General features: G+C 40.7%; 1 protein-coding gene across 1 annotated transcript; it reads left to right on the top strand.

Moving 5' to 3' along the window:
• Positions 1–20,464: 20,464 nt before the first annotated feature.
• Positions 20,465–25,058, top strand: LOC125242007. The gene is made up of 5 exons (XM_048150706.1): positions 20,465–20,875; positions 21,509–21,946; positions 22,491–22,675; positions 24,475–24,761; positions 25,055–25,058. The coding sequence occupies exons 1-5, from the start codon at positions 20,665–20,667 to the stop codon at positions 25,056–25,058; spliced, it is 1,125 nt and encodes a 374-aa protein (XP_048006663.1). The 5' UTR covers positions 20,465–20,664.
• The last annotated feature ends 1,557 nt before the right edge of the window (positions 25,059–26,615 follow it).

Here is a 26,615-nt window from a genome sequence, read left to right on the forward strand (position 1 = left end):
ATTAACCAAAACCGAGTAATTAAAAAGGAAAGGGCAATTCAATAACCACAGGGTCAAATTTAATAAAAAGTCTGTTTACCTCACCGCTATAATATTCTTAATTTTGCAGAATCACTCGAAATATGGCAAACCTTTTTTTAACAAACATATTTCTACCATTACTAACTTAACTTACTAACCTTAAACAAAGAGTAATACAATTGATTCTGAAATGACATTTAAATTTGGAACGCATAAATAAAATTGTTGGCGCCAATAAAAACAAAATAATGTTTACAGTTCCCAAATTGAATTTCTAAGTTCACATTCCTTCCCTTCATTATCTTAAGAGTCATATTCGGGTGGCAATGTAGTTGCGGATGGCATTTAGTAGGATTGCATGATTCGGCAAATTGTTGCTATATGGAAATATAATAACGGTTTAGGGTAATTCGGTTCGGAAGCGAGTTATATTGGAGTGAATGATTTCGAATGAACTTAGCCACTGATGACATGGTGAATGTGATTTTAGTGAGTTTTGCATACATGGGTTCTATGGAAGAGGGGTTTTATGGAGACACTATACTGGCACTTACTGTAGTTTTTATTAGTAGGTACTGTAATTATGTCAATTGGACAGGACATATGGCTTGCTGGATTTGGACACGACAGGGTTATATATATATTATATCCTCCTGACCGGTTTCGGCCACAGCGACTGTAGGTTCTGGTGCTAACAGTTTTTACTAATAGTAGTAGTAGTAGTAACTCTTTATTTTACAAAAACATAGTAAAGAAAAGCTTATTACAAAATTAAAATTTTGAAAAAACCCCCGACCGCGACATAGTGGGCCGATTTTCATGAAACATGGCTAAGAACACTCCAGACTTTCAGACAAAAAAAAACTAAATCCAAATCGGTTCATCCGTTCGGGAGCTACGATGCCACAGACACACACACACATAGACAGACAGACAGACAAACAGACAGACATACACAGTCGTACTGAACTTAATTACAATACTGTAGTCGTAATGTACAGTACAACAGTCGTCGTATTTAAAATAAGCGCTAATGGTACTTATATCCAAATTCCTGCATTATTTTCTAATACCACAGAATATATAATAGTACAAGTACAGAAGGCCCACTGCTTTGATGTTCACGAAATGCCGCCTTTTAAATGCCTACAAAATTCTAACAAAGAAACGAGCCGCACGTGCGCAGCATCGGACGATAGGGTTGCCTATGTATAAAATGTTATACTATTATATTTCAGTCTTGGGTACTTTCTAGGTACCTATATGTATATACCTACAGTATTAATATATTTTTGTTCAAGTCCCAACATCACAAGCCTTATTGAACTTTTCCGTAGGACTTAATCAATATTAATAGTAGATCTGTGTAAGATTGTACTATTTTATTCATGATGTCTATTTAACTATGCACTATTAGCCATTCACAAGTGGACATCGCATATAAAGCTTTAAAAAAACTCGCGACGTAAAGTAACAATAGAAAGTGGGAACGTGCGTTCCGTAAGAACGCGCGCCACCCCTGATGAGGCCGCGAACTCGCGGCCGCCAGCACTTGTAGCGCGGCGATAGTATCGCGGAGTGAGCCGCCCCTGCTAATACCCATAAAAATCCACACACACCGATTCCTATTCAAAAGATTCTTCTCTAAAACACTTCCACAGATGATAACCACCATTTACATACATTGGAGTATCCGGGACTCGCTGCGAAAAGGTTCTATTTGAGAGGGTATAGGCCGCCGATACACCCTTATCTTTTTTATGGGGGGCGAATGAGGGGCGAATATGGTTTTTGAAAATGGTGGATCTTCGGAGTAGGTTACTTACTTTTGCTCGAGTCGTGGGGTCAGTAAAATTGAATCAGGGGTTTTCAGTGCTCTTATACGTAAACATTCATAATTATGTTTAATGTGGATGGTATTCAAGAGTGGCGGGAAAACATCGTGAGGAAACCGGACTAATTCCAATAATGCCTAGTTAGTTACCCTTCGGGTTGAAAGATCAGATGGCAGTCGCTTTCGTAAAAACTAGTGCCTACGCCAAATCTTGGGATTAGTTGTCAAAGCGGACCCCAGGCTCCCATGACCGTGGCAAATACCGGGATAACGCAAGGAGGATGATAATTATTCAAGAGTGGCGGGTTCAAACCACGGTTAAGAACTGTTTGTATGGAAACTGCACGCTGACTTCACGACAACTACAACGTCGGCAGTTCACATACAGTCCGTCTGTATAGGTCCTTAATATAGTGAAACTTATACCTGCCTGTGTGGTGACGGGTTAGGAATTTCACCACCCCCTTTCTTCCCGTGGGTGTCGTAGAAGGCGACTATGGGAAATGGGTTAAATTGTGGCGTAGGCGAGAGGCTGGCAACCTGTCACTGCAATGTCACAGTTTCGTTTTCCTTCAACCCTTATTTGCCAAGAGTGGCACTGAAGCTTTAGTGGTTTCATGTGTTCTGCCTACCCCTTTATGGGATACGGGCGTGATTGTATGTATGTATGTATGTACTTATAGGAAATAACCACAAAATTCAATTTTTAACCCCCGACGCAAAAACGAAGGGGTGTTATAAGTTTGACGTGTCTGTCTGTGTGTATGTCTGTCTGTCTGTCTTTCTGTCTGTCTGTGTGTGTGTCTGTCTGTGGCATCGTAGCTCTCGAACGGATGAACCGATTTTGATTTAGTTTTTTTTGTCTAAAAGCTGAGTTAGTGCGGGAGTGTTCTTAGCCATGTTTCATGAAAATCGGTCCACTAGGTCGCGGTCGGGGGTTTTTTCAAAATTTTAATTTTGTGGTTAGGTTATTGTAAAAACCCCCGACATAGTGGCTCGATTTCCATTAAACATGGTTCGGTTCATCCGTTAGGGAGCTACGATGCCACAGACACACAGACAGACACGTCAAACTTATAACACCCCGTCGTCACAGTATAATAAAGAGTACTATCGTACAGTATGGCCACTCCCGCTCCCCGCTGAAAGTGCCGCCCACCCCCTCTCAGTTACCTGACAGTTACCGCCTGTCAAAAACGCGAACAATCAACCTGTCATATCTCACTCATACAAGCATGGTACGCGTTCACCTACACGAGCTTAGAATGTGTGCTACACAGACCAACCCCTATAGACATCCATTACAAGACGACTCGCGGTTGCCAGCCTTCCTAGTATTTGCACTGATATAAGCGCGGGCGCTCGCCGTGCCCGATCAGTAGCGACCAAGTAACAGACCCAAAAGCAGCGCGTGTTTTTCGCAGTAAAAAAATTGAAAAAGGGTATTTTGATGTCTTAAAGATGTTCACCTGTAGTGTGAAATGGTGTGGAAAGGTAACAAGAAGCTCAAATTTAAAAACAGACGTCATTACATTCCACATAAAAGTCATATTTATAATTTATTCAGAGCCGGCATAGGTCAACTTACATTGGCCACTTACGCGTCAGTAAAGGGACAGTCCCTTTCATCTGGCGCGACTGCCCGCCGTCCTTGAAACGGCCAATCACAGCGCGCTTAACACATTCCCCGCCCGCTCCTCGCACCCCTGGCACTGGTGACTCGTATCGCGAACAAAATATACAAGACTGCTACTCTATAGGAGGTTCTCTGTGGTGTGCTAGGAAGGCGCCTCTTTCATATATTTGATCGCCAGTGTCCGAGATGTGCCGTCGTTTTTGCGTCGGGGGTTCATATTGTTTATCAAACACCTCCAACTCAATCAAACACCGCTCATTCGTGAAAATAAACCTTACTATGGTATAAGAGCACTTAACCGGTTCAGTTATTTCCCCCGGGTCCCAAGAAAGGTAAATAAGTTAGTCGATCGACTTGCCTTGTTTCTGCTGTAATGAGATTGGATACACTGATATAAGAATAGAAGGAATGGTTAATGAAACAAGACACAATGAGGAAACGAAACCTAGGTATCTTATTTAACAGTGAAAGGGGTGTGGTGAAGATTTAGTTAACGGGTTCAGCAATTTTTTCCGGGGTCCCGAGAAAGGTAAAAACAGGTAAAAATGGTTAGGCCTAATTTAGACGGCGAGCGAACTCGCTTGCGACTTTAGTTACATTGCGGGCTGTTGAGGTTACATACAATATTGCACAGCCATCAAATACCGCAATGTAATAAAACTCGTATGCGAGTTCTGGTACCGTAAATGGGTCCTTACTAGATCGGACTTGGCTTGTTTAACTTCTATGTATTATTATTTATTATAATGTGATTAACGCACTGGTATCGGTTGTGTTTTGTTAAAAATGAGATGAATGGTGAATGAATAAGATTCAATAGGAAAATAAAATTGTATTTATAAGTAAACATTACTATGGTATAAGTGCACTTAACCGGGAAAGGTAAATAAGTTAGTCCATCAACATGACTTGTTTCTGCTATAATGAGATTGGAAACATATTGATATCTAAAGCCTTCGCCACACATAAAACGTTTTGATAGCGTAGCGTTAGCGGAGCGCAATGATAGCGATGCGCCGGACGAACGCTGGCGTTCCGCTCGCAATTCGCGCTCGTTAGTTCTCGGCGGCGTCCGCTGGGCGCAACGCCAGTGTTCGTCCGGCGCACCGCTATCATTGCACTCCGCTGACGCCCCGCTGACGCTCCGCCTACGCTCTCAAAACGCGCATGTGTGGCCGAGCTTTAAGATTGGAAAGAATCATTGATGAATGATGAAATAGAGACGCACTGAGGAAACGAAACGTATTCATTATCAAATTGCTGAACTTGGGTAATGGGGCAATGTAAAAGTACTCTTCGTACACTAACAGGTTCAGGTATTTTCCGTATAGTTCTGTGTCTCGACAAAGGTAAATTCAGAACTCAAATAAGTTAGTTCAAAATCTTCTTTGAGATGGGTACTGGTAACTGGTGGTTAATAACCGAACATTTCCAGTGAACTACAACTTCGGAGTTGTCATCACTTTCCATCAAGTGGTCAATCTCTGGTCAGTTTATATAAGAAAAAAAAATTCCTATATTGATAGTCCAATAATGAAAAAGCACCATTTCCCCACATTTACCTTTCCCACCCCCGGGAAATAAACCGGTTAACAGCACTTATACAATTTGTAGATTGTCGGCCCGGCCCGGAACGGCGTCTGATTTCATTAACGCCTCGCGGAGATGGCGGGATTCGTTATTGGACTTCGTTCAATGAGATTTAATCTTATAAATAATTCATTTGTAATTTTTTTTAAAGATTTTTTACCTGAATAAAATGGAGGTATCAATTCGATTGCACATTTAGTTTCTTTGTCATCTTAGAACTAATAGAACTACGATCATTTCTGAATCTTTTTTTGCATTGAAAGTATGTTTTTAAGTATTTATAACCTAACCACAAAATTAAAATTTTGAAAAAACCCCCGACCGCGACATAGTAGACTGATTTTCATAAAACATGGCTATAAGAACACTCCCGACTAACTCAGTTTTTAGACAAAAAAACTAAATCTAAATCGGTTCATCCGTTCGGGAGCTACGATGCCACAGACAGACACACAGACAGACAGACAGACAGACACACACACACACACACACACAGACAGACACACACACAGACAGACACGTCAAAATTATAACACCCCGTCGTTTTTGCGTCGGGTGTTAAAAAGAACGTAAGTTGTACATTTATTATGCTCATCACACAAATAAATTCCATTACTGTGATTTGAACCCAGGACAGAGGCTTAGCAGGCAGTCACTACGCGCTAGGCCAGGTGCCGTAGCCGAATGGCATTTCTGCGACGCGAAACGAAAACGAAACGCCGCGAAAGGTAGTCTGGCTCTGTCGCGCCAATACGCAAGAGGGATAGGGATAAATATCTACGAGCGTTTCGTTTCGTGAGGGTTCGTAGAAATTTTATAAATTCAATGAATCTGTTACAATACGACTATTCAGTTATTCACCGTTGCACTGTATAGCACTAGCACGGTCGACAGTCCGTGTCCTATGACTCGGAAGATCGTCAACTTCAATGGCCCGTGCTAGTCAAGCCTCATTATTTACTCGGAGACTAGGGTACTGTGCATTCCAAACATTATTAGAAGATGTGGCTTTCCAGTCTAAAAGGGTCATTCTTCTTCAGTCGTTCCTTCAATGCTGAGGATCGTAACATCATGTCATTCTGTTGAACACTAGGTCCCCCCAAAGGGTCATTATGCTTTTTTAAAACCTTATTTGGGCTTCTCATGGCCACAGCCGATGCGAAGACATGCTCTTCGATGATATAAGATATCCTGAGACATCTCGGTAAATATATCTGGCAACATCGATATGAAAAGAAAATAAGCAATTTATTTCAAAAATGTACTTAAAGAATTTTCTCAAATACGATACTCATAAACAGGTATCCGAAGAGCGTTCCATTGTTGCCATAAATGCCTTACATTTTCGCTTTTAAAATAACTTACAAGCGTTGCTTACAAGTCTGACAAGGGACAGGCGTTCTCAACTAAAGTTATAAACGGTTTTTAACCCCCGACTCAAAAACCAGGGGTGTTATAAGTTTGGCGTGTCTGTCTGTCTGTGTGTGTGTGTGTGTCTGTCTGTGGCATCGTAGCTCCCGAACGGATGAACCAATTTCGATTTAGTTTTTTTGTTTGATAGCTGAGTTAGTCGGGAGTGTTCTTTTCTTAGCCATGTTTCATGGAAATCGGTTCACTATTTATTATTTATTTATTTATTTATTATTCAAATAAGTTACACAGCATAACAGTAAAACCAAAGCACTGTGAAACTAAAAAATAAAAACAATAGGTATAGCACATAAAACAGTAAAAATCAGACAAAAAAAAAAAAAAAACAATATTCTATTTAGGCGACGACGTAACAGCGTGGCTCCGTTGCGTCGTCTGACACGGCGTAGGGTTCGGCAGGTTGCCCCGGAACCGCCGAAACACCACGCCCTTCGGCCAGAAGTCTGCACTCGCGATGGTGTCCTGCAGCGGCCGCGGCACTCGCAACACAAACGAACTGAAGTGCACGTAGTGGCGCGACTGTAGTCACTATGTCGCGGTCGGGGGTTTTTTCAAAATTTTAATTTTGTGGTTAGGTTATGTATCTGTCTGTTCTACATTTTCTATAAGTATCTCTTATCTGACAGTTTGTAGAGGTACTTGAAGACAAGTTATAAATGTACTACCTGGATTTTCATTGAGACAAGTTATGTTGATATCAGATTTTTGTTTAATAGTGTTAAGTTAGAGTAAATAACTTTTTAATAAATATGACTTGATTTTCATAGTATTCGTTCGTGGGAGCTTGTGCAAATATGGCAGACGCGCTGCAGAAACGGGACATACCCAACACGCTGAAAACGCAATAAAGACGGGGTGTTATAAGTTTGACGTTTCTGACTGTCTGTCCGTTTGTCTGTCTGTCTGTCTGTCTGTGTGTTTGTCTGTGGCATCGTTGCTCCCGAACGGATGAACCGATTTTGGTTTAGTTTTTATTATTTGAAAGCTGAATTAGTCTAGAGTGTTCTTCTTCTTAGCTATGTTTCATGAAAATCGGTCCACTATGTTGGGGTTTACTATACTTTACTATTTGTAATGTTGCTCCCAGATTATCTGTTATAAAATGTTATATAACATCGTGTAATAGGGATTTTTAAGATGGTTTAATGCACGCAACCCTTCTGACGTTTCGGCTGTCCATGGACGGCATTGATCGCTTACCATCAGGCGACCTATCTGCTCTGCCTTCTATGTCATAAAAGTCATAAAAAAATCCAGAGTTGGGCAGTTTGTGTTAGATTAGTCAGATCCTATTCCCAGTCAGCTTTGGAACCACTGTCAAACAGAGATCTTCATTCTGACTCTGCACCTGTACATATAACAAATCAAGCCATTTTTACCCTGAATATGCTCATTCAGGGCTCGACATGCTATACCCTAATGGATTACCAAAAGCAATTATTACATTTTATCGTCGGTAACCATAAATAAAGGGGGCATGCCACATAAATTCATTCACAGGCAAATGATAAGGACAGTGGAATTGATCTTTTCGACTGTCAATAGGTGAAAAAGGGTGTTTTTTTTGGGGTAGAGGTTGTTTGGAATAGATATGGTTTTGTTGTTATCGTGGAAAATAAAATGAGTGAAAAACGGGAGCTTTTGTTTAGGACTAGAAATTGTTGAGGACTGTCTGGTCCTTATATTTATCTAGCCCAAAAGTGGTTCAATATGTTTTAAATTCCAAGCTATGATATTAAAGAGAATTATGCCTCACACATCACATATATGTATAAAATACAATAATCTTTGAACTTACTATCATTTAACTTACTGGCCAAGACTTACTTTGGAACATCACGCCAACAAAGTAAGTTAAGTACGTAAGTTAAACTTACTGTACGTAAATTAAAACCGAAATAAATTACATATATGAAAGAAAAAGTGACCAAGTCCTCTGGTGCCTGAGGCTACTGTACGTATTTTTAAATTAAAGGAAAAATGGAAAAATTCACACCTCCGATTCCAATTCCGATTTCCGATTTTCCAATATTTCCTTTAATTTAAAAATATGTAACATAGCTCGAAGGCGTTTCTGAATGATAGAAAACAAATTTAAAATTACTGTATTTATGTTTGTTACTGAAGATCACCTTTATTTACTTCCTGTAACATACTAATCGCTTTGTAGCATTACTAGAATATTCAATGAATGTTTTTGAAAACTTTTGAAGAAACTTCAACATTCAGTAGAACTGCAAAAAATCTCTGTCCGTCGCAGATTACGCGCATCGCCATCCTTAGCTTAAAAACCCTTCTATTCAAAGAGCACCTTTCAATAGATAATAAGCCTAACATTTCTTGAAGGTGTCACACAATGTATCATTGTTAGGAGGCCAGGAAGGGCACCTTATTTACCTAGGGCGGTAAATAGGACCCTCGCATGATAGATGGCATTGAGCAAGCTTGTCTACATTACGCGATTTGCCTTACAATTCACTTTTGATGCGTATCTGTATAGAGTTGTTACATTGGTTATTTTATTAAATATTTTTATTTGCACATTTCTATGCATGTAAGTACATTATAATCGTTAACTCTAAAATATGTTATGTCGGATTCAATTTTATAGTCAAAGACAAGTTGTGTAAATATGTTTTCCCCTCACTAGCTCGGAAACACGTGTTTTATCCTTTAATGCCAGCGGGTAAAAACGCATTTTATTTTTATATACCTTGAATATAGTCAAATTGACTGCTTTAAAATTGATAAAAGTTGGTGAATCTAGTAATGAAGATGATTTACCACAAGTGGAACTACTGGAAGCAGTGATAAACGCATTTTTTGCGTTGTAGTTTCCTCGCTATAGTGAGGAGAAAAGTTTTGTGTTACACACGGGTGCAAATGTATTCTTCTTCTCGTGGCTTGGGCTTCTCGTGTATTGAAAAACTCGCTAAGTTCAGGATTCTAATAAGAATTTTGAATGATTCACGGTTATTTTCATTAGACTTATATTGACCGTGATTACCTTTTTGATTTTTGTCATGATCATGATGCCATGATCACGGAAAACTGACGAAGGCGGGTGGATGTTAAAGTTGTATAGACAGCGCGCGATCTACCCTCCTTCGCGCGCGTCGGCTGCGTTCACTTTCAGCGTTACCACTGGTCGCGTTCACACTCGATGGTCTGTCCAAACACACTACACTCACAGTGTCACTACGTTTGTTCAATTCTGACTTCACCGGTTTTTTACACAAACAAAACACTGGATTCCATACATTAGATGCATTAGATGCATGCATTGGATGCATGCATATGCAACTGCGTCGAAATATCGGGAGCTCGACAAAAATCAAAAAGGTAATCACGGTCAATATAAGTCTAATTCCCGCCCGCCCGCCCGCCTTCGTCAGTTTTCCGTGATCATGATGCCATGATCACGGAAAACTGACGAAGGCGGGTGGATGTTAAAGTTGTATAGACAGCGCGCGATCTACCCTCCTTCGCGCGCGTCGGCTGCGTTCACTTTCAGCGTTACCACTGGTCGCGTTCACACTCGATGGTCTGTCCAAACACACTACACTCACAGTGTCACTACGTTTGTTCAATTCTGACTTCACCGGTTTTTTACACAAACAAAACACTGGATTCCATACATTAGATAGTTTGAAGCCATCCTCACGATTGAAATTTTTATATTTGTGAATCTCAATGGCTTCTCTTACCAATCTCGGTATGTAAGGTAATCACGGTCTATATCCCGGTCAATATAAGTTCAGGATTCTATTCTAGAACCACTGGCTTCGCTGGTGGTTTAACTATAGAATCCTTTTACTTGCTCGTTTTTCAATTCCACACTCGGCGTTAAAATACAACTTTGCCCCCTTGTATAACAAATAACTATTCTAGTTTTTATCCCACAACCTGATAAACTACACACATGAAAGTTTATTGACATTCTGTGTGAATGTATGCTATATGCATAAGCATCAAAATTCAGAGCAATCTAGAACAACTTTGACGTTCTAACCTTCACTGAAAAATTCTAGTAAAAACTAGTAAAGCCCCTTTGGGTGTTCTGGGGCCCATTTTTCGAATCTACAAGTTACAAATTACAAGAAGGAGTCACTGTCTAATATGACAAGTTGAAAAGGGACTTCCGTTTGTAACTTGAAACTTTCAACTTTGAGAAATGGGCCACTGTTCGCTCCATTTCCGAGTAACTTATTCTAAATGTCAAAACCCTACTCTAGACTCAGATACCTACAAAAAAGTAGTACCTATTCCTCAATAAGGTGGTTGTATCCACTCCATATCACACGGAACCCTCTTCAAGGGTTCCAAACGATCGAACCCTTTGTTTTCCGCCCCTCACAGATCAGCCGGAAAATTATGTTAACATTTACATTGACATTCTGTTTTTGTATTCGCTATCGCAGTCTCTTTCAAATAATAATGGATCATATTGATTTATTTTCTTACCGTTCCTTTATTCACGTGTTTGCGATAGATTTGAATAAAGAGCAGGATGTTGACTTATTTTTTAATCAGTGGGTGATATGTAAGATATATAGTCAAGGTCAAGTAAAAATAATTTTTGGCGTGCCTATGGCACAGATTAAGACGCTACAGGAGCGAAATTGCTAAAATGGAAACGAGTTGACCTTTCACTTTGGTAATTTCACTTAAATATACTTGTGTTATTAACTAGATTTATCGAAAAATAAAATGTCCATTCAGTACAGAGCAGTTAAAACATACTGCGAAAAAATCTTTAAAATCGAGGTTCCGCTCTAGACTGTTTCCTCCTTGAAATTTGAGAATCTGAATAACAATGAAATTGTCTGTGTCGGACCGTTTAGTTTTTTTGGCTAATTGTTACCAATTTTGAATACCACACCCTTTGCGCTTGCGCCATAATCAGCAAGGCCGTTGTTGGAAATTTTTGATGGGCTCTAGAGTCTTTAAAAATAAGTATATCAAAAAAATCAAAACGTTCCGACACAGATAAAAATAATAATAATCTGTGTTGAAAAAATCAGTGTTCTATCTTAACCAGGGAAGAAATAGTCGAAAGCGTTTGTATGGAAATTTACCCCTAAGTTACTAACGTAACAGATCCTTCACTTACCTGCAAACGACAAATACCTACGCTTTATTTATCTAAACTTTCTAGCGGCTTTGATTCAATGGAGCGTTTCAAGCGCATAACGCGCGTCGACTGCGGCCGGTGTATGAGAATACGTTAGGTTGGGGTCGCCGGTCGATCCAATAAAATAAAGTACAAAAATGTTTTATGATTTACTATGACCGGAGTGGACACATTGCGGAGCGTTCGGTGAGCGTGCGTCCACCCTATGCAGCGTCGACTCAGTACACTTGTATGAGCTTCAATTGTTTGACATGCACGCCGCACGCCCTGACCCGCTGAACGCGCAATATGAAGGTGTGCTCAGGCCTTATAGGTTCACAGATTTATAGCTCGATCGTTCGTCGTCCGGTAGCTTGGCTAGATCCTCTAGCCAAGCTGCTTACAATCGTTGACGTCGATTTCGTCGATCAAATCCTTCAGCTCCTTTTCAGCGAGGTGAAGAAACATACCCGTGCATAAACTGAAATAGATACCATACACTAAAGAAAAAGCGATCAAGCCTACTGGTGGCGAAGCCGGGAATCTAACCCGGGTCTCCAGCTATCGCGGCCGACGTGCTAAACCGTTAGACCGAGGATCGAGGGATCGTTATATATATAGTAGTGTTACTACTTAAAAAATAAATCAAAAGAAATATTTAATAAAATAGGTAATTTGATTTGTTCCCTACTATACTCGTGCATCGTGAGAAAACCGTACTTTGTAATCCTAATAAGACTTAATTCTCAGGTTCCCTTTTCTGTTTCTTCTAATAAAGTAGGTCCCATTGATTTGTATATTTATTCGTTGTGTTGTGTCGTACTATTTTCCTCTTATAAGGAAATTTAATTTGGCACAAACTTATTGAAAATTAATTTACTTAGATAAAATTATGACTGTATTAACATTGCTAATAGAATAACCGTAATGAAGAAATTGGGTACACATCCAGAATAATAAAATAACACGAATAACGCTCCAGAAAAAATATTCGCGCATTTCAAATTGAGATTACATACAACGCAAACCAATCTTGGGACTGGCCATTTTCCTGGAGGCAAATTAAAAGAAAACATACTTTAAAAAAACCGGCCAAGAGCGTGTCGGGCCACGCTCAGTGTAGGGTTCCGTAGTTTTTCGTATTTTTCTCAAAAACTACTGAACCTATCAAGTTCAAAACAATTTTCCTAGAAAGTCTTTACAAAGTTCTACTTTTGTGATTTTTTTCATATTTTTTAAACATATGGTTCAAAAGTTAGAGGGGGGGGACGCACTTTTTTTCCTTTAGGAGCGATTATTTCCGAAGATATTAATATTATCAAAAAACGATCTTAGTAAACCCTTATTCATTTTTAAATACCTATCCAACAATATATCACACGTTGGGGTTGAAATGAAAAAAAAAATCAGCCCCCACTTTACATGTAGGGGGGGTACTCTAATAAAACATTTTTTTCCATTTTTTATTTTTGCACTTTGTTGGCGTGATTGATATACATATTGGTACCAAATTTCAGCTTTCTAGTGCTTACGGTTACTGAGATTATCCGCGGACGGACGGACGGACGGACGGACGGACGGACAGACAGACAGACATGGCGAAACTATAAGGGTTCCTAGTTGGCTACGGAACCCTAAAAAATCGAGCTACTAAGAGCGAAAAAGATAATGGAGAATTATTTTTGATGGTATTCCTTATCTGCAGGAAAAACGTTCATTTCCGAGAGAATTTATAGATTTTAAGAAGTAAAGAGGCGATTGGCAACATTTTTGGGTTGAATACTTTTTTGTGTATTTTCTTGTATACATACATGTGCATACATATACATACATATAATCACGCCTGTATCCCATAAAGGGGTGGGCAGAACACATGAACTACTAAGTTTCAGTACCACTCTTGGCAAAAACGGGTTGAAAGAAATCCAAATTGTGTTGTGTGTTGTGTGTGTTTTCTTATATAAAGTCGTATTTTATTTAGAAGGAAAATTTAATTTAGACGTATTTCATTAATTAATTTTTGGGATAACTAGTAGGGTTTCAAATTTAATCTGATACCTTTAAACGAGAAATTTTTGTAGGTGATATCGAAAACAGCTCTAACGATATCGCTGAAATATGTTATATGTGTACGCATTTTTGGGGGTGACAAATCGATCTAGCTGAGATCTAAAATAAATAAATAAATAAATATTGGGGACACCTTACACAGATCAACTTAGCCCCAAACTAAGCAAAGCTTGTACTATGGGTGCTGAGCGACGATATACATACTTAAATAGATAAATACATACTTATATACATAGAAAACATCCATGACTCAGGAACAAATATCTGTGCTTATCACACAAATAAATGCCCTTACCGGGATTCGAACCCAGGACCGCGGCTTAGCAGGCAGGATCACTAGTATCACTACCGACTGAGCCAGACCGGTCGTCAAATAGGTGTACAAGTTTCTAATGGGTCGGCAACGCGACTGTGACACTCCTTGAGTTGCAGGCATCCATAGGTTACGGTGACCGCTTTCCATCAGGCGGACCTTATACCTGTTTGCCACCGACGTGGTAAAAAAAGTCCCGGGAAACGCGAATTTTCGAGTTTTCGAACTCTGAGCGAGGCTACTTATTACAGCCTTTTTTTTACAGCCTAGCCCAGGTATTTATTACATTAAATACATAGGTGCCTGTGTGGTGACGGGTTAAGAATTTCACCACCCCATTTCTTCCCGTGGGTGTCGTAGAAGGCGACTATGGGATATGGGTTAAATTGTGGCGTAGGCGAGAGGCTGGCAACCTGTCACTGCAATGTCACAGTTTCGTTTTCTTTCAACCCCTTATTTGCCAAGAGTGGCACTGAAGATTTAGTAGTTTCATGTGTTCTGCCTACCCATTTATGGGATACAGGCGTGATTGTATGTATGTGTATGTAAATACATAGGAAATCCTGTTTTTAACCCCCGACGCAAAAACGTCGGGGTGTTATAAATTCGACGTGTCTGTCTGTCTGTCTGTGTGTGTGTCTGTCTGTGGCATCGTAACTCCCGAACGGATGAACCGATTTAGATTTAGTTTTTTTTTGTCTGAAATCTGAGTTAGTCGGGAGTGTTTTTAGCCATATTTCATGAAAGTCGGTCTATTATGTCGCGGTCGGGGGTTTTTTCAAAATTTTAATTTTGTGGTTTTTTTTAAGTCCTTCCTTTCAATAATTGCTCGATTCGTCTCTCTCCAAGTCACAAAACCAGAACCTGAAAATAAAAAATGGCCGCTGTCAAGTGTGACTCAAGCCCACCTATCAAAGTCTAGAAAAACTAGTGCTCTTGGGAAATTCTATCCGATGCATTAGGCAGCCAGACGGTATCGAGGCATAAATAAATGATTTCACATATTGGAATTACTCTTTGAAAACTAACGTTAAATTAAAGATTTATCATATCCTCCTTGCGTTATCCCGGCATTTGTCACGGCTCATGGGAGCCTGGGGTCCGCTTTGACAACCCATCCCAAGATTTGGCGTAGGCACTAGTTTTTACGAAAGCAACTGCCATCTGACCTTCCAACCCGAAGGGCAACTGGACCTTATTGGAATGCTGTGTTTCATCCACCGGCGGCGTGTCCACTCTCTAGTGGTATAGTCTGAGGATATCCCTGAGTTTGCCTATAATACAGACAGACTGCACACGCCTGCAGTTCCCACACATGCAGTCGGATTGCGGTCCATCTGTGTTTCTATGCTAAGTAAGTTAAGTTAAAAATTTGGTTTCTTATAGGTATGTATAATTTAAGATGCTCACGGATTTACTGATATATTCTTAGTATTAGTATAGGTTACACGTTATTTTGGGAAATAAAGTTCTTTAAACACAAAAAGTTGTGGAATGCTGCACAACCCCCCCCCCCCCATATTAAGGAAGTGGGGGGTTAGAAAGGGACCAAAAGTATCCTATGCCACTCTCCATCCCTTCAACTATCTTCACATAAAAAATCACGTGACTTAGTCGCTCCGTTTTGCCGTGAAAGACGGACAAACGAACACAGCACACACACACTTTCCCATTTATAATATTAAGTATGGATGTAGGTAGGTACATACCTACATACACTGAGAGAAAATACAACCAGTTTTCATGTTCGTTCAACAAGTTTTTTGGTTAAAATGGCGCCTACGTGCTCTTTGGTTCAAACAACAAGCTACTTGTCATTTGAATCGGTAATATATTTGAATCAACAAGTCGATTTTATAAAAACAACCTGACACATATTGTTTTAAACATACGTTTTGCTGATTCAAACGGATAAACCGCAACAAGTCGAACTTGTTAAATTCACAATGCAAATTTCTCTCAGTGTACAACATACAATCACGCCTGTATCCCAAAAAGGGGTAGGCAGAGTACGTGAAACTAGTAAAGCTTCAGTGCCACTCTTGGCAAATAAGGGGTTGAAAGAAAACGAAACTGTGACATTGCAGTGACAGGTTGCCAGCCTCTCGCCTACGCCACAATTTAACCCATATCCCATAGTCGCCTTCTACGACACCCACGGGAAGAAAGGGGGTGGTGAAATTCTTAACCCGTCACCACACAGGTCAAGGATGTAGGTAGATATCTACACCAGAGGACTTGGTCACTTTTTCTTTCATATATGTAATTTATTTTCGGTTTTAATTAGATATCTACAATTATAATGTACATATGTCATTCCGTCAGTCGGATTGACATTACTCGCGTCAATAAATAATGAGCGTGGAGCCATCGCTTTCGCTATAATTAACTGACTAACGTCTCTGTAATTGGTTAGTAGGTAGGTACTAGATATATATACTCGTAGCTTGGTATATCTGAGAAATTTCATAACAAAGATACTGATACACAAGCAGCACTAGAAATTAAATAACCTAACCACAAAATTAAAATTTTGAAGAAACCCATAGTTGACTGATTTTCATGTAGCATGGCTAACCTATAAAGGTTATTCGTTATGCATTTTACCTGAATATAAGCAAGATTTCGTTAAGTCAACAAGGGCGTCACCTACAGTCGAAACCAAATCACTGTACAATTCAGTTTAGATATTATTAGGTGATTAACAAAAGAAACAAACATATATAAAATAGGATTTTTATTTAGGCACTGGCCCTCTAAATAAAAGCGAATGGCCCAATAAAAGAGACGCGATGATAGCGCGAACTTGTATAACTCACAAGTTCATCACCGACCGATGAACTACAATAAAGCCTCCGCCACACAAAGCGTTTTGATAGCGTAGCGTTAGCGGAGCCCAATGATAGCGGTTAGCGGTGCGCCGGCGGCGTTCCGCTTGCAATCCGCGTGCATTCCGCGCTCGAGTTCCCGCCGGCGTCCGCTGGGCGCAACGCCAGCGTTCCTCCGGCGCACCGCTATCGTTGCCGCGTAAACCGCTCGCTCTCTCTTTTATTTACACGAGAGCGACTATCTTTTGTTCGTTTCTATCGCGGATAGCTCATCGCTTACTCCCTATTGGTGGAACCAGTGCCTAAAGCACAGTATAATAAAGAGTAATATCGTACAGTATGGCCACTCCCGCTCCCCGCTGAAAGTGCCGCCCACCCCCTCTCGGTTACCTCACAGTTAACGCCTGTCAAAAACGCGAACAGTCGACCTGTCACACCGTGTCTTGCGTGGCCGTCGCCGTCGCGTCTCATCGCATCGTCTACTTCCATATCGATAAGGTTTGATTTCGCATGCGTCGCATTGCCGTCTCGCGACCATCGCGCGACCGTCGCCCACGCAAGCCACGGCGTCACATCTCACTCATACAGGCATGGTACGCGTTCACCTACACGAGCTTAGAATGTGTGCTAGGAACGCACTTTTTTCATATATTTGATCGCCAGTGTCCGAGATGTGTTTGCGTCTATCCAAAAATTCACGTATACCAACGCAACTTTACGTCAAAATATCCCAGCAAAAATTGAGGGTGTTAAACTTTGCCCGGCTCCATATGATAGCATTAGCGCAAATGTCTGACGGGCGAAAATACAATTTTTATCCGCCATCAAAATTCACGGCGTGACGCGGCGAGAAAAACACGGAGTTGCGTTACGGCGTGTGTGGTGGCAGATTGACGAGAAAAGCCTTGAATTACTTATATAAGACGAGTTAAAATGTTGATAGCACAATTTCGTTTTATTTTAACCGTTTCTGTGAGGCTCCGTGTGGTGACGGGTTAAGAATTTCACCACCCCCTTTCCCGTGAGTGTCGTAGAAGTCGACTGTGGGGTATGGGTTAACTTGTGGCGTAGGCGAGAGGCTGGCAACCAGCAGGGTTAGCACATGATTTCCGCGAGAATATGTCGCCGCGAAATAGACTACCCGTCCTTATTTCATTAGTACAGTTAGAAGAAAACGTGTGATCTATCTCGCGGCGACATACTCTCGCGGCAATCATGTGCTAGGCCTACTGTCACTGCAATGTCACAATTTGGATTTCTTTCAACCCCTTTTTGCCAAGAGTGGCACTGAAACTTGGTAGTTAGTGTGTTCTGCCTACCCCTTTATGGGATACAGACGTGATTATATGTATGTGTGTATGTATGTTTCTGTGCGGATGACACGACAGGCGTGTCATCAAGGTTTTTTACGTGGGGGGGACCTATGACACGCCAGACGTGTCATTTTAAAATTTAAAGTTTTCGAAAATGGAACACGAAACGAATCGGTTAACTCCTTATTTGCCGAGTAGCAACTTGAGCAGTTTCATGTGCTCTGCCTACATCTTTTAGCAATGCAGTTTGAGTTTATGTTTTAATGTATGTATGATTGTGTAAAATGTTAATCTAACCTTTACTTATTTCTGTTTTTGTCGCTTCTTGCTTGGTAGCTGACGTGATTCGCCTCACTTGATGGTTGTACCTATATCTCTCTTATATGTATGCACCTATTCTATTTCATTTCTTTTTACGAATAAATCACTCAATTGTTAAGGAAAAACAGATTACCGGGTATTGATTCATAATAATCATAATGCACACCAGACACGCCTAAGACTCATTCAACCAAAAAATATTGGAGAAGAATGATTCATTATCCAAGTTACACCTGACTTTGACAGCATTTTTTTAACAGTCCCGGTCAAAGGGCTGATCTGTCCAACCTACCCCTGTGTCCCCGGCGTCCCTTTGATAATAGTCTCCACCGTGGCCCCATTCTCCCATTGTCCGTCAGAATCTGGCCGAGACGTCTTGTCTATGTTCAGTACAAGTCTTAAGCGCGTGTTCAAGTAGTATTCGATGATAGGCGATGCGACGGCGACCATCACGCAAGCCACGGCGTAGTACTCAATCAACCAACAATATTTGAGAATATTGTAAGCTTATTGCTTAGTATAAATTATAAGCGAGTGGTCGCCACACATAAAGCGTTTTGATAGCGTACCGTTAGCGGAGCGCAATGATAGCGGTGCGCCGGACGAACGCTGGAGTTCCGCTTGCATTCCGCTCGCAATCCGCGCTCGTTAGTTCCCGCCAGCGTCCGCTGGACGCAACGCCAGCGTTCGTCCGGCGCACCGCTATCAATGCGCTCCGCTAACGCTCAAAGTACATAACGCTAACGTATTGTATATTTTGGGCTGGTGGGATAAAAGGAGGCGTGGAGATGAGACCGGAGTGGCATTTTAGCATACCAGGGGGCAATGCAAATCACAAAGAGTATTGGTTGGAAGCAGAAGTTTCTTCGTAGAGCGCACGGAGTCACGGCTTTGATCAATGCGACCAGAAATGCTCATCGGCCATTTGGCTTGTATAGCTTACGCAGTAGATGTAGGTTGTAGGCTGCCTCCTCAAGATACTTCCTTAGTCCTTAGTGAGTCTTAGGTACCGGCCACATCAGAGCGTCGCTCAGTCACTTAGTTTCTGCATGAGAATTTGCATGGACTTTTCCTGCGTGACGTTGACGTTTGTCTTAACTGTGGTTGATGCAACTGGCCCTAATGTTATTTTTTAGAAATTTTAAACAGACTTCCTTTCTTGACTTGCACCCAGCTGGCGTCTATTCACGGATTTCGTGGGATTTGCTCTCGGCGACGGACATAAGATAAGATAAGAACGGATGGTGCCATTGTACTGATACAGAGTAATTAAGCCGAGGATTTTTACAAAGGGTGCATTGTTCGGGTAATTAGAAATGAACTGGAGTTGACAATCAAAAGGTAAGAAATTAATCAAATAATATTTAAGAAGAAATGGTAACTTCTTCTACTAATATTATAAATGGGAAAGCGTGTGTGTCTGTTTGTTTGTCCGTCCTTCACGGCAAAACGGAGCGACGAATTGTGTCATGTCGTTAAGTGGAGATAGTTGAAGGGATGGAGAGTGACAGAGGCTACTTTTTGTCTCTTTTTAACGCGAGCGAAGCCGCGGGAAAAAGCTAGTTAAATATAAAAACAGCATGCAGAATTTACTTGTAATATTTAGAAACGCAAAACACCTGTACATCTATTTTACCTCTCATGGAAGGTTATTCGTAGTTCATAAAGCAAGCCAATAGGTCCAGGCCGAGGATCACTTACTCTTATATGGACAAATCTATGAACATGTAAATTTAATCCTAGTTGCTTTAGAGCTAGTTAAAAAGAGCTAGTTCTCCTTTAGGTTCGCAGATCGGATGGCTGTTGCTCCACACTTAGATTGTATTTAAATTCTCTCTAGTACTCAAAACTCTCTTTATTTACATGAACATATTTACATAACACTGATTTAAACTTTCACGATTATTACACATCATTATTTTTAAAATCGGGACTTAATCGCGTATAACTACATATTAAACTTCTGTGATTCGCCCTTCGTGATTACACTATACTTTACATGTAGTAGCACGCGAATGTGCTGCCATCGTACACAATTTTAGAGTAACATTTTTAACAAAAAAATATCTCGCCTAAATTGGGGGTATTTCATACACGTTTTGTGTGGCGGCCATCGTGCACGTACTTTTCCTTTGTTAGTGAAATAATTGTGTTTTTACTAAGTTTAGTGTAGTGTTTTGTGTTTGCGGATAAAATGGGAAAACGCAAACATCGTGAGGAAGATGAGGAAGATTACTTGGAAAGAAAAATCCGAAGTCTCGAGAGGAAAAGATTGAAGATTCGTCGCAGGCGCCGTCATCGTAGTTATAGCCCTAGTACGTCCTCATATACAGATAATGAATATGAGTATGCGGACCAAGATATCGGTGAGCCCGATCCCTTGCTAGAGGATTCGCAATATGAAGATAAGATTTTCAGTTATCTTCGTCTAATCATTTGATAGAATGTGTCCTATGTACATGCCAGCTTTGTTTTATTAAATAGATACATTGTGCAATGAGTATAGTCTGTAAGGCTATTACCGACCCTAATTTATACCTTCAGTTCAATCCGAGAGGTTGATCGCTGTGTAAAAGGGAAGCACATATATTCCTAGAGCATCAGTCCGTGAGGCTATGCCGGAATACTATAGGTAAAATACCTGGTTGCGGCAAATTGTCAATGCTATTAGTCTAGACTACAGTCCGCGAGACTGTAGCACGACTGCCTATGTCTAAGAACATTAATTACGTTAATTACAACGGCTTATATGTGTACTATACGTAGGTATATAGATATGTAGATACGTATGTAGATACGTACGTAGTTATAGTATAACATCCAACATCGAGGAAGTAGGCGGTAGAAACACTACCTATTACCCTACCAAATGGGCAATTCACAAAGATCACCGAGCCGCTTATGATTGACCAGTATAAGCGTTGGTCTCTGATTGAAAACATTATGTCTAGAGATAAGGGTCAAAGATAATGGACACTTATTTTTTGTTGCTGAAATTAGAGCAGCATTGTGAAGGGTATTTGACCGTATTGTTACAGAATCCCCATTGACCAACAATACTGTATACGACTTAACCGATGATGAGGTCGGTGCTTCAACGTCGGGTGCGCTGCCTGCTGCTGGCGGGCTGCGATCGGTGGTCATACAGAATAGAAGCGCCGCCGGGCCCCGCGCGGTGGACGCGCCGGCCCCCGCGCCCCCTCCCGCACCCGCCGCCGCCGCCGCCGCCGCGCCGGCGTGCGCGCCCGCGGCCGCGACCACCACGCCGGCTGCGCCCGCTCCCGCGCCTACATCCGCAGCTACCACCTTACAGGTGACCGGTGAACAAATTGGTTTACAAGAATCTACGCCGATTGTGACCGCGCTTGATCCCGGTTTATTATGTTTGTTGGGCGATGAGCCCGTAAAAGAAGAAACATTTGGTCCTTGCATTCACGACGATATCTCGACGAGATGGTCTGACATTCTAGTTAATGGTATGAAGGACGATATTAAGAATGATATTTTAAAACGTTACGAAATACCAGAAAATTTAAAATTAGCGCAAGCTCCTATACTCAATCCCGAGATTAAGGTGGCGTGTAATGATAATGTTTTAAAACGGGATAATATTCTAAGTGACAAACAAAAGTTGCTCTCGACTATTATAACAGGAGTTGCCAATACATTGTCGAATATCTTGACAACAGATTCAACTTTAGACAACAACAAACAGGGGATCATAAAGTCACTGAGCGATACAGGTAGACTATTATGTCACTTACATTTTTCAGAGACTCAGAGCAGGCGTAATTTCTTGGTGCCTAGTTTAAATAAGGAGATCAAGGATAATATTAAGGACTTAAAGCGCGATAGTTTGCTTTTTGGTAAAGAATTACAAGAAAGTCTGAAGTCAATAAAAGCAATGACTAAAACCGGAGCAGAATTGAGACCGACTGTCACAAAGCCTAAATGGACGCCCAAGCACCAACAGGCAGGAGCAGGACCGTCGACATCGAGGGCTTTAAACTGGAGGGGCAGCCGTCGTCGGCGTCGCGGCCGCCGCCTCGCCAGAGTCGCCAGACGCCAGCGAGGACGAGCTACACGCGTGGCGGGCGCAGACCGCCGCCGCCGTCCCGCCGCGCGAGCGACCGCCGAGCGCCGCCGCCGCGGCCGCACACCCGGACCTCGCGCCGCTAGCATCGGATGCTGATACACAACCTCAGGCTGGTAGACTTCAATTTTTTTATAAAGTATGGTTAGGCATTACCAAGGATCCCACCGTATTGTCTTGGGTCCGTGGTGTGCGTATTCCAATATCGGATTGTATATCTCAATCGAATATTCCTGTTAACAAACCCGAGTCGGTTGCACACGAGACGAGTATGAACGAGGAAGTCAAAAAACTTATTAGTGCTGGTGCCATACAAGAATGTGATCCGTGTCAGGATCAATTCTTGTCCAGTATTTTTCTTATTAAAAAGAGTAATGGAAAAAATAGATTCATTCTAAATTTAAAATCATTGAATAAGTTTATATGTACCCCGCACTTCAAACTCGAAGATTATAGGACAGCAATGAGACTTTTATCAAAAAACGCTTACATGTGTTCAATAGATTTGAAAGACGCCTATTTTGCGATAAATATTGATCCTGATTACAGAAAATATTTACGATTTCTTTGGAAAAATAAAACATACGAATTCTTGGTATGTCCATTCGGCCTAAATATTGCTCCGTACATATTCACGAAGTTAATGCGTCCTGTTGTGCAGTTTTTGCGCAATCAAGGTTTTTTATCAGTCGTTTACTTAGACGACTTGTTACTCTTCGGTGACACGTATTCTAACTGCTTACATAACTTTAATGTAACGAAAGACTTGTTAGAATCATTAGGATTTACAATAAATGTTGATAAATCAATAGGTACACCAAGTCGAACGGCAAATTTTCTTGGGTTTAGTTTCAATTCTGCAAATTTGACAATTAATATTCCATGCGAAAAACGAGAGAGGATTAAAGACGAACTTTTATACTTTAAATCCATTCGAAGATGTAAACTTCGTAATTTCGCACACTTGATAGGATTATTAGTTTCTGTTTGTCCGACAGTACCATACGGCTGGTTGTATACTAAGAGATTGGAAAGAATCAAATTTCTTTATTTAAGTAAAAATGATGACTATGATCAATACATTAGCATTCCGGGTAGCTTAGATGATGATCTAGATTGGTGGATATATAATATAGAAACATGTAGTAATCCGATCAAGACAGGAAATTATCAATTAGAGATATTTTCTGATGCGTCGCTAACAGGCTGGGGAGCAAGTTGCTCAGATATGACAGCCAGTGGTCAGTGGTCCAGTCATGAGCTTGGGCAACACATTAATTGTCTAGAGTTAACTGCCGCGTTTTTTGGTTTAAAAATATTTGCTAAAGATTACAAAAATTGTGAGATTTTGCTAAGGATAGACAATACCACTGCGATTTCATATATCAATCACATGGGTGGTGTTCGATTCCCACATCTGAGTGAATTAAGCCGACAGATATGGCAATGGTGCGAGGAACGCGATATACATATATTTGCTTCGTACGTTCGTTCAGAAAACAACGATATAGCAGATGCAGAATCACGCCGGAAACATGCAGACATTGAGTGGGAGCTAGCCGACAGTGCCTTTCGGAAAATTTGTAATTTTTTAAACAAAAGTCCAGAGATTGACCTCTTTGCGAGTCGAATAAACAAAAAATGTACTAGATTTGTTTCGTGGCATCGTGATCCTGACGCGTACAATATCGACGCGTTTACCATATCTTGGTCGTCGTATTTCTTTTACGCCTTTCCACCATTTTGTCTAATACTTAGGATGTTGCAAAAGATAATAACAGATAAAGCGGAGGGCATTGTTGTTGTGCCACTATGGCCTACACAACCCTGGTTTCCTCTTTTTGAGAGATTATTGATTTCTGAACGAATAGAACTCCCACCTAAACCAAATTTATTGTCCTCCCCTTACAGTGTCGAACACAAGCTGCACAGGAGCCTTACCCTGGTTGCCGGAGTGTTGTCCGGGCGGCGTTCATGAGGCAAGGCACTCCTGCAGAAGCGGCAGACATCATGCTAGCGTCACTTACAGAAACCACACTTAAGCAATATAATTGTTATTTAAAGAAATGGTATATATTTTGTAAGGAAAAATGTTATGATATTTTTGATGTCGGCGTAGCAGAAGTATTAGATTATTTCACATTACTTTTTAATCAAGGTTGTCAATTTGGATCAATTAATACTGCGAAAGCAGTTTTGTCACTAATATTGAATAATAATGTTATAAATAATCCAACTGTGAAACGTTTTATGACGGGAGTATACAAACTGCGGTCTCCAAATCCACGATATGATTTTACTTGGGACCCTTCAATCGTTCTTAATCATTTAAGTTGTTGGTATCCAAATGAAAGCCTTTCTTACGAGCATCTTTCTAGGAAGTTAATAACTATTTTGGCATTAGTTACGGCACACCGTGTGCAAACCTTATCGTTAATCAAGCTAAGTAATATTCATAAATGTAATAAGAAATATATTATTAACATTACAGATAAGATTAAGACATCCGCAGTTAATCGCATTCAGCCAAAACTGATTCTGCCTTATTTCGATGAAAATCAGTCAATTTGTCCTGCAAGGACTTTAGAACGTTATTTGGTTGTCTCATCTACCAATCGCCTAAGCGATTGTGATTTTCTTTTACAAGTTTTAAAAAACCATTTAGAAAAGTGTGTTCACAGACCTTGAGTCGATGGATCAAAACCACTTTGCTCGAGAGTGGTATTGATACATCGATCTTCAAATCGCATAGTACGAGACACGCAAGTACGTCAGCAGCCAACCGGCTCGGGGTTAATATAGAACTGATTAAGAAGACCGCCGGTTGGTCAGATAATTCCTTGACGTTCGCTAGGTTCTATAATAGAGATGTTCTGGCGGACTCGTCCGAAGTATTTGCTCGTACAATATTACATGGTAATAATAATTGAAGTGTCTGTTGATTACAGTTAAACTGACGTAAACGTTTGTTTTATTTATATTTTTCAAACATACATGTTTCATTTAATCTGCTATTTCGTGTAACTCTAAACATCTACATGTAAAGTATAGTGTAATCACGAAGGGCGAATCACAGAAGTTTAATAGATAATCAAACGAACTTACCTGTAAGTGATGTTCGATGACTATTAAACGATGTGATTCGCCCGAGTGATTACAACCCTCCCTGACCCGAACTGGTCAAGCTCCAGATTCTACCCAATTGGTCACGAAATAGCACACGTATTTGATGGCCTTTTTTATAAGAAACGTGTATGAAATACCCCCAATTTAGGCGAGATATTTTTTTGTTAAAAATGTTACTCTAAAATTGTGTACGATGGCAGCACATTCGCGTGCTACTACATGTAAAGTATAGTGTAATCACTCGGGCGAATCACATCGTTTAATAGTCATCGAACATCACTTACAGGTAAGTTCGTTTGATTATCTATTAAACTGACCTCCAACGTTTCAAGGACGGCGTTGTCCCCGTGGTCTCGGAGAAGACTGGCTTGAAATGACATCAACACCTTCTGACAGCCGCGCGAGTTTTTCGAACTACCCGCACTTGGTTTTGATTATCAACTTGAACTGTTTGCGCACTAGGGATGTTACTTTGTCGACATACAACACTGACGATATTTGATTTAACGACTGTCGATATTATTTTCGGCTTACACTTATTAATGACAGGATTCCATGTGGATGAGATCCTAAAACCTTCGTCCCGATTGAAATTGCGATTTTTTTTGATTTCAATGGCTTCACGCACTTTTCTACTGTAGAAATGGCGTTCCATGGAAAGGACTTTAGGGTCATGTAGTTCGATCCAGTGGTTTGGCCCTGACTCTAACAAATGTTCAGCCACGGCAGACTTGTTGACCTGACGATTTTTCACAGCCGCGATGTGCTCCTTCATATTTACATAATTATATAAGAAACTAAGACTAAACTTAAAAGCCAGCTAATGTCTAAAATAGGCCCTTGAGGCATTGTACCAAGGATACTGGCGACATTTCCTCGCTGTATCGCAATGCTGATACGTTGTGCGAGGAAGTCGCTAGCTCTTC

Source organism: Leguminivora glycinivorella, unplaced genomic scaffold, assembly GCF_023078275.1.
Source record: "Leguminivora glycinivorella isolate SPB_JAAS2020 unplaced genomic scaffold, LegGlyc_1.1 Scaffold3, whole genome shotgun sequence".
Taxonomy (NCBI): Eukaryota; Metazoa; Arthropoda; class Insecta; order Lepidoptera; family Tortricidae; genus Leguminivora; species Leguminivora glycinivorella.

Coding starts and splice junctions, on each gene's coding strand:
- LOC125242007 (XM_048150706.1), top strand. CDS start 20,665: ATGGGAAAACGCAAACATCGTGAGGAAGATGAGGAAGATTACTTGGAA. Junction 20,876..21,508: donor AGAGGATTCGCAATATGAAG/ATAAGATTTTCA, acceptor GTATTGTTACAG/AATCCCCATTGACCAACAAT. Junction 21,947..22,490: donor GTCTGACATTCTAGTTAATG/GTATGAAGGACG, acceptor CTGGAGGGGCAG/CCGTCGTCGGCGTCGCGGCC.